Consider the following 10,182-nt stretch of genomic DNA (forward strand, 5'->3'; position numbering starts at 1 on the left):
GATTTTCTCTTATGGTTTTATAAACACATTTTGGATGATGGTTTTACTCTTATTAAAATTAAATTTTTTGCCTTAAATTTTGGGATGTTACAACATGGCCTCTCACCGTTATTTATTTCCTAAAACCGTTACTACCCCAATGCAATTTAAATATGATAAAGCAATTTATACAAGTAAAATCATTTCACTTTATCGCATATAACACACATGTCAAGAACACAAATATAAGTACGCATAGTATTTAAGAATACTTCATATCTATGTGTAATATGAAAATAATTATTCACTCACTTGATAGAAGTAGGTGACTCCAAGTTAGGGTAGCGCTTCACCTTTACAATTTCCAAAGACATAGATTTCCTAAAAGAATTTTGGAAATTGCTCTAGCAGTGCTTCTACTTGATAGTTACTACTACTTCAGAGATTGTAGGGCTTTATCGAAGACAAAAAATAAAGGGAATATAGGCCAAAATAGAAGAAAACTCAATACAAAGAAGAATGGGAAGTGTGGAAAAAATGAGGATGGTTGGCTATTTATAGGGTCAAAATAGGACCTACGCAACACGCCCAGACAGTGTGCGCCGCGCACACCTGAGATGTTGATCCTCCCGTTTTTCTGCCACATGTCAAAATATGGTGGTCCACATACCACCTTCTAGAAGGTGTGGGCTGTGCACGCTATCTACGTATGATGCTTCTCGGAAAACTTCAGAAAATCATATATTCTTCATACAAACACCATTTTTGATGTTATTTGTATCTACGCATATCTATCGATAAGATCTAGAACCTTCGTTTAGACTCTGTCGGGTAGTTTTCATTTTATTTTTAAAGTAATATTTTTAACGGGCCCAGACAATTAAAATCCATGTAAAAATCATAACTCTTCCATACGGTATATGTTCTTGACTGTCTTTATATGGACAAATAGGTATTGATGAGATCTTCAACTCACCTTAACATTGTTTTCCTAACAATCGACTGGTTTGAATTACGGTCTCTGTGTTAACACAGTTATGCTGAAACTTTCGAAAAATCACAACTTACCCTTTTGAAATCAGATATGAATGTTCCCTATTTGCTCAAGTTCGCTTTTACGAATACTACGACTTTAATTTGGTTTATTTTCCCTAAATAATCTTCTATTGAAAACACCTGTTTTCGTCATAAAGAATAGTTATCATATTATTCTTTAATTATCTAGCCATATCTTGCGGGCGTTACATTAGGATTTACAAAATCTTATGGTGTGACGAAATTAAATTTTGTTTTAGGAGGTTGACTTTGTTACGATGATTAAATGAAAATTTTAATGTACATTAATGCGACAACATATATATATATATATATATATATATATATATATATATATATATATATATATATATATATAATTCACATTATCCCCAAAAAAAACAATATAAAAGCATTTGTTTGCTTGTGAAGAACATCAAAATTTTATTTCATTGTTCATCTCGAAGGGTTTCAGGTGATTTTGTATTCTTCAATGTCTATCCAGAAAAAAGACTGTCTTAAAGATTTCCAGGTGATTTCTAATTATTTTTCTTATCGTTATAATCTTGTAATTGGATATTTTAGTTTAAAAGTTGATGCTTCTATGTATTAGGGAATCAACGGCGTTGAATTACAGTCACCGCTTATCACCATTAACAACATTTATAACTCAAGACAGAAAATCAAAAATGGTGAACCAGATTGGTATGGGGTTCTACATCTGATCAATAAACCTGCAACCCTTGAAGAAATATACACTAATTATAATAAGCTACATGCCAAAGTTGAGGAAGGTAGAAATAATGTGGCTGGTGTTGAAGGAGCCTTTAAAATTTTATTGGAAGCTTTGTGCATGCTGACAGAAACATTTTGGACCATGTGTCCTGGTTGCAAGTTTCGATTCCATTATTCCAATGCTAGAACCAACAAAGAACTTGTGTGCGTAAAATGTGGCAATCTTTTTGTTGCTGTGCCACTCACTTGTGATAACTATCCTACACATTTTACTATGTGTCGGGATGTGGTTCTTGCATTAAATGCAAGTTCATCAAACCCTGAGGCCTCTGATGACCAGTCGAAGATCAAGATGATGTTGATGGACAAAGCACGAACGGAAATTTTGAAGAAGTTATACAAATAAGCGTTGGCTACAGCATAGTGCTTGTTTGTTGGTCAAACAGATGTGAACTTGTTTCTCATGTTATTTTCTTTTCAGAACTTGAATGTTTAATTACTTACTTTGAACTTTACATGGTTTTTGTTGATGTTTTTATTGGATTAATATTATGTTGAAGTTTGTTTGAGTTTTGGTGTAAAGTGATGTGTTTTCTTTTGTTGTGATATTGAAAAGTTTCTCTAAGAAATAACCCACAGTCATGTCAGTCTTCAAATGACCCCAATCATAGGGTTCAGGTTACTAGTGATACCTCATTTTCGTTAAATCAAGCAATAATCGCTATACTATAATGTTACATCCCCAAAATTTCCATTGATTCATTATCGTTTGGATAACACAGATCTAGAGTAAAGAGAGTGCCATGTACATAGACTAAAAGGCATTATTAGTCATACATATTACAAATATGAAATTTAATCATAAATAATGTTTTCTGATATAGTTTGTTACCCCATAGAGAAATTATCTAAACACGTCATTTAAAAATAATTCGTTTTACTTTCATGACTTAAGAAACATAAGGAAAGGTTATGAAATTAAACTGCAACAAATAGACAAAAACATCATAGCGACATACAGGCAGTGACCATCATTTTAAATGAAATAAACCAATGTTCTTATCATATCATATCATCATACTATACTTATAAATGAAACATTTTTCCTTTCACCACATCAATTTGAAACTCCTAACTTTTCATATTTCTCTATGATATATTTTCTAACTTAAATATGTTATTAATTATAAATATTATCATAAATGGAAGACTTCTTGAATTATCAATAACTTTATTATAATGTTAAATGTGTAACCAAAACTAATATATTAAACAAACTTAAAAATATAGTGTAAAATTTAAAACATAAAGTAAATATCAAATGAAGTTTTAAAAAAAACTCAATGTATATTTTTTTTCAAGAGATAAAAAGGAATACATTAAATATAATAAACGTAAAATGATATAAATCTAAAAGTAAAATTCATTAAAGATCTCCAAAAACTATTTTTATAAAGATGGAAATTTAGTTAAGTTTTTTTTAAAAATTAAATTATATTAATAACTATTAAAATAACATAATTAAACTGTGGTCAGTTTTTCTTAAAAGTTAATAAATCATTATATTAGTTAATTAAAATAGATAAGAAATATAATTAGTTTTATACGCACGTAAAGTGCGTGACTATATACTATTAAATTATTCGATTTTAGTAAGTGTTATATTGTCTATTGTTCAAAATAATTATAATTTTACATTAACTAAATTTCTAAATGTAATAATAATTATTTTTTAGTTAATATAAATGACAAAAGTATTTTCATTGATATATTATTACTAAAATGTTAAGTATATAATTTTATTACGCACAATGTGTGGATATTCGCCTATCAGACTGTACTTATAAATAAAACATTTTTCTTTTCACTATATAAATTTGAAACTCCCAACTTTTCATATTTCTCTATAATATAATTTTTAACTTAAATATGTTATTAATTATAAATATCATCATAAATGAAATACTTCATGAATTATCAATGACTTCAATATAGTGTTAAATTCATATCCTAAATTAATATATCAAACAAACTTAAAAATATAGTGTACAATTTAAAACCTAAAGTACAATATCAATTAAAGTTAAAAAAAAAAAAAAAAAAAAAAAAAAAAAAAAAAAAAAAAAAAAAAAAAAAAAAACTCAATGTATATTTTTTACAAGAGTTAAAAGGAAAATATTAAATACAAAAAACGTAAAAGAACATAAATCTAAAAGTAAACTTAACTAAAAGATCTCCAAAAACTATTTTTTATAATAACTAAAACTTAGCTAAATTATTTGAAAATTAATTTATAATGATAATAGTTAAAATAAAATAAAATAATGAATTAAATTATGTTACAGCACAAACAATGATTGATAATTTAAATAAGTATCATGATGAAATTAAAAGGTCGTCAATTTTTCTTTAAAGGTAATAAATCATTACATTAGTTAATTAAAATAGATAAGAAATATAACTTATTTATACACACATAAAGTATGAGTAGATACCATTAAATGATTCGATTTTAGTAAGTGTTATATTATCTATTGTTCAAATTAATTATAATGTTACATGGAGCCCTTGTGGCCATGAAAGTTCGTCTGCAGTAACTCTAGGACATGAAGCAAAGCCTCATGTTTGCAGCTGGGGATTAGTCGGTACGTGAAAGCTGGCCCGGAAACCCTCGTTAGGGAAGTTCCCTTTCCAAAAAAATTTCTATATGTAATAATAATAAATTTTTAGTTAATATAAATGACAAAAATATTTTCAATGACATGATTACTAAAAGGTTAACTATATAATTTTGCACAACGCACGGATATTCGTCTAGTTATCTTATAAAGTAAGCATTTTCCTTGAACCTCATTCATTTGAAACTCTCAAGATTATTTAACATATACAATTTAATTTATGAATAATTGAAATGTTTTGATTTTTAACTCCCAAAACTCTTCATATCATGCTACTTAATTGATGAGTTAAATGAAATATTTACCCTATATAAGAACATTGTAGCTTGCATACTGCATATATATCAACACAAAATGATAGATTATATTGGTAGGGTTTGAAGACTTATATGAGTGGTTAAATGCATATAAGAGAGCAATTGCATTTTTTCGAAATGCAAATGCAAGTAAACTCAAATTGGGTGCATGTAAAGTTTTAGATTTTAACCATTTCAACAATTCACGATTCCTATTCTTAGTCATACAAATTCACTAAGATGTCCTTAGATGATCAATTGTGATATGGTTTCTTAATCACTAAGATAATCATAAAACACTATACTAAAGTACTCTCCCATCTTTTCAGATTAGAGAAACTTTTATCTTTCTACCTAATTTGATTCTACTCATTCGTTCTGCCATACATTGAAACTTTTCCAATGTTTCAGAATTATACTTAAACTTGTAAGTATAAACATATTTAGTAAATCATGATGAATAATCTTATTTATCTTTGTGGTGGACCTGTTCAGCGCACACCCAAGTGTACCTGATCCCCTAGTCATTCACTTGACTCACAAATACATGTGAACAAGGAATTCGTCTTAATTTTCCAAAGATGGGAAATTCTCATTCATCATACAATACAAGTTGCATGATTCCAAGTTTCTATCCAACTAAAACTTGGGTGATGAGAATCTTTCCTTATTTAGTAAATTATGACACTACCACAAACGAAAGAATCAAATAAATTTTTCAATACTGCTATCAATGGAATCATATTAACAACCATTTTTTTTCACAAATTTCATTGTAAGGAAATTTAAAATAAAATCAAAACATTCCTTTTATTTAAAACTTGCAGAAAAAACTTATCCTTATAATGCAAATGCATATGAAAAACATGTTTTTATATATTCCTAAGCAATATATCATAACTCTTAAGTAGCAGCTCAAAATTCTGATCATCGAACCATGCGATCAGAAACCATCTTCGCGATCAGAATCAGCTTACTCTTCCTATAAGCTTCCTATCTTTTCTTTGATTCTACAAAACATCAATATGCGACCTAGTCACATCATGTATTAAGAATCTCCAAATATGAACTTAATAGAGTTAGATATTGGACTTTACGCAAAGTAGAGTTAGATATTGGACTTTACCCAAAGTAGAGTCAAACTTTTTGACTTTACCATCCTTATCATCTTTCAGGTAAATAGGGCAGCTTCTCAATTAATGCCCCTTCTTTTGGCAATATAAACATATGGATTCATTAGTAATGGTACATGGTACAATCTCATACTTAGCCTTTCTCTTTACCATTTGGTCAACTGGGTTGACTATGGCTGATCCCTTTACATTTCGAAGAGAATACTTTTCTAGACTTCCAATGTATCCATTGTTAATGTCCAATTATGTTTGGGAAGTAGATCTTCCAATCAAATTTTCTTTACCAATGCCCTATATCATTGTTGATTCAGCAACAACAAGCAAATAAGTAAGATCATTAAGGGTCATGTCGTGATCTGTCATTAGGAAGTGACTGAAGAACCAAGTCAACAGCCAGCTACCTTGAGACTTCGGCACCCAACTCTCCCAGCCTGTCAATATGAAATTCATATCCAAGATGTAAGCACATATAGACTTTGCTCGCCAATAGGGATTGAGTGACCTTGAACTTTTCAAGAACTTGTGGGTTAGGGAGAATAATTGGAGGAGGTGGAGGAAGAGAAGTATGATTTACATGATCTAATCGTGGGATATCATCTTCATTAAGAGAGCTTGTTCCAAGGGATTTGGAAAGATCATAATTTTCTAACCTAGATACCTACAATGGGAGAAATTCAAGTTAGCTTATTTAAGTCCTTAATATAACACCCAATATGTAATATTAAGGCTAGGACCCAACACAATATTTTATAACTTGGAAGAGGGATGCCGTAATCAAAGCTATAAAATATTTGAAGGTAGTCGAATGATGATTCACCAATTTCCACCATGAAAATCTAATAGGGTTTTAATTGGATTAAAAATCCTAGATCTTTTGATATTCATTGAACTTTTCAATGGCATGTTTAAATCTCAGTTGTGTCCTCTCAAGTTTGTGATTGGGATGCCAAGGATCACAAACAAGGTGTGAATAACCATGCAAATTAACTTGGTACCCTTAATTTTTATCATCTAATCGATGTGCCGGTTACCCACACGTGCTCCACCAATCTATGATAAATATTAAGCTACCATTTGCCACTCACACTAGTCCATGGTAGTGTGTCGGTTACCCACACACGCTCCACCAACGACTTGGTAAGGCACAAAGTGTAACTTCATGGGTTAGCACCAAATTCATATTTTCCTAAAGTAACTAAGATTGGGAATTTAATAAGGTTTAATTACTTTATATTAATCATTATACTTTTAAATATTGGATAATTAATGTCTTGTCAAACTCATTTGGCTAATGACCCTCCACCAGTCAAGGAAGTAGTGGGTGAGAGTGGACACCCATTAAACTGTCATTTTATAGGCAGTAACATTATACCCCCGTTATAGACCGGCCAAAAAAATCGAAAATACGCACTCAGGGGCTCCGACTCGTCGAGTGTAGGAAAAAAACTCAGCGAGTTGGATGAATTTGTACATGGACCCAGTGAGTCCATCAATGGACTCGGCGAGTCCCTAGCCCAGAAAACCATAAAATCGATTGTGTCAGCAATTGCATCAAGTATAATTGAAAACCAAGCCTAGGCTCTGATAGCTCTGATGGGTTTTGTATACTACAACATCTTATGGTGCACATACAGCCCTAAATACCTTGGATCTATGTTTTCACAAATTATACATGCAAATGGTTTCCAAGGCATTAAACCTATAACTGGCATGCATTTGAAATAAACCATACAAGATACTAGTTAGGGTAACATACCTTTTGATGGATCTTCAAGTCTTCAACCTCTGAGAGCTTAGTGCCCCAAGTGTTGCACCTCAAATGGTTCACACAACACCATCAACAATTGGAATAACTTAGGAGAAGGTTATTTGTTTCACCATTTATGAAATTCGGTTGCCCTCTTTTGTATATACACCAGTGCCAATTTCATGAACCATGAGGTCCTTTATATAGTGTGGCTCATTAAGGTTACACCATGTAAACCCATGACTTTCCATTTCCTTCATAACCCATGGGTTTTAACCTCCATGGAGCATCTATGGGTTAAACCCAAAAGGAGGGACAATGGATCACAAGTCCACATATATAAGAATGAAATATTTACATAATCAATCCCCCATATATTTAATTAGTCTTTTTTATCACAAAATTAATTCCAAATTAATTCTTCATCAATACTAATTAAATAATATGATTTCATATTAATATATTAGAACTTATAATATATTAATATAAATCATAAATAACATTTTCTCATTTGTCTATCCAATTGTTCCAATGCCATGCAACCCTAATAGACCATGCTACTCTCGGGTCAAATACATACCAATAATAGTTATGGGCTTAGACATCTAATCCAACAATATAACCAATACAAAATAATTTTCACTAAGTTACAATATTGTTCCTTATGGTATGGTTCAAATTACACGCTTTTGTCCCCAAAATGTTTATTGTTTTGTGTGTTGAACTATATTTTCATGGTTATCACTTTAACTATTTTTTTTATCATTTGTGGCACCACGGAAGTCAAGTGGATGATCCTTGCCATTAACCCACGGTAAAATGAAGAATCTACCCCTAATGTTAAGTTACCAAGGGTTAACAACTAAAACCTAATGACATCCTGTTAAGAAAACAATAAAAATTGAAGGAACGGAAAATGGTATTAATATAAATATTATAATTTAAGGGAACTTTCTTTCTTTAAAATAATTTTCATGTTTCATCTTTCAATAAAAAGTTCTGGTTTCGATATATCTTTTTATAATATCAGCTCTTGAATAATAACTGACTACCTAATTCATAAATAGTATTCATTAAGAAGCAAGATGAACAAATTTCAGGATCAAAAGTAAGGGAAAAAAAAGAACATGATGTATAAATCAGGTAGTAAAATTATTTACTTCTTTATAACGATACTCTTTGAGTGCTTTGTCGCCCATTTTTGTTAGTTCCTGAAGATGAGTAAAGTGGCATTTTTTTAAAAGAACCTTCATGATTTCCCTGAATCATTCCAATTGAATATTAACTTAAACTTAAGAAGTTGAAAATAGCAATAAACCAAAACGATAAACTACCACAGATATACATTATAAAGCTAAATAATAGAAATTCAACTAAACTTAACCATTGGATTACAAAACCTACTTAGTGCGAAAAGACCTTCAATATTGATGTAGATATCAAAACCCGTAACTTCCCTTAACGCACCATCAAAATTCTTATAATTTCCAACAAAACAAATGTAGACATAAAGAAGAATTGGTTATCAACTATGAAGTTGTATGCCAAGGTAAACATCCTAATGTCTTTTCCAATAACTAAATTAGTATAATCTTGAATTATTAGCAAAGTCATTTTAGGTTGTCCTCAAACCTAGAAATTGACAGAAATGCTTTTTGGAGAGAGAGAGAGAGAGAGAGAATGGTTTATTAATTTATTATATAGTTAATAAATTAATTAGAAATTAAAATAAATGATTTATTAATATATTATGAGAAGATTATATTAATTAGAAATATTATTATTTAACTATGAATTAACCAGAAATTAATTCGAATTAATTTTGGGATAAATTGGATTAATTAAAAATGGAACGACCAAAAGGTGACAATGTTCAAAAGTTGAATATTGACTAATTCTAGAGCCTCCCTAGGAGGAGCAGATGGGAAGTTCTGAAGTCTCCAACTGAGATTCGGAGTTTCCTTGCTCTGGCAGGTTATTATCATAGATTCATTCATGATTTCTCCAAGATAGCGGTTTGATGGGTTTTGGTCATAAGAACATCCTATGTGCTCATACAAACCCTAATGCTTGGATCTAGGTTTCTCTATTGTACATGCAAGTTATCCAAGACTATAAACCCTAATTCTAGCATTTAAGTAATCATATTAACATGAGAATAGGTTTATAATGTTACCTTGATTGTTATGTAGCAATAACAATCCCAAATCTCCTTGTATTGTCTTTGGAAGGCTTAGAGTCACAAGTGTCACTCCTCTAATGGTTCACAAACACCATAAGCAAGAGGATGAAGAGGAGAGAGGATAGAGGCTACCCAAAACTGTCTACAAACCCTAGAGAAGTCTTAGCCACGTTTTTGAGCCTTAAGGGTCCTATATATAGTGAGGCAATTAGGGTTATCTAACAAGGAAATCCTAATTTGGATGCTTAAGCCCTAAGCAACCCATGGAGCCCTTTCCTTAAGGCCTTGGATGATTTTATATGGGCTTCTCCCATAGAACTCGTCCACCTTATAATATAAGGCAATCCATGGCCCAAATTGCAATTATCTTATAATTACAATTCCAGTCCCTTAAGTT

At 30.7% G+C, this 10,182-nt stretch overlaps 1 protein-coding gene across 1 annotated transcript; it reads left to right on the forward strand.

Moving 5' to 3' along the window:
• The first annotated feature begins 1,507 nt into the window (after positions 1-1,507).
• Positions 1,508-2,155, forward strand: LOC145040026 (uncharacterized). The gene is made up of 2 exons (XM_078988021.1): positions 1,508-1,546; positions 1,628-2,155. Exons 1-2 carry the CDS (start codon positions 1,508-1,510, stop codon positions 2,153-2,155), a joined length of 567 nt encoding a protein of 188 aa, XP_078844147.1.
• Positions 2,156-10,182: the final 8,027 nt, after the last annotated feature.

Source organism: Lactuca saligna, chromosome 4 (assembly GCF_052625555.1).
Source record: "Lactuca saligna cultivar CGN05327 chromosome 4, ASM5262555v1, whole genome shotgun sequence".
Classification (NCBI taxonomy): Eukaryota; Viridiplantae; Streptophyta; class Magnoliopsida; order Asterales; family Asteraceae; genus Lactuca; species Lactuca saligna.

Excerpts from the sequence above, each read along its gene's own strand:
- LOC145040026 (XM_078988021.1), top strand. The coding sequence starts at position 1,508 with ATGTCTATCCAGAAAAAAGACTGTCTTAAAGATTTCCAG. Across the intron at positions 1,547-1,627 it reads ACTGTCTTAAAGATTTCCAG|GGAATCAACGGCGTTGAATT; the intron begins GTGATTTCTAAT and ends TCTATGTATTAG.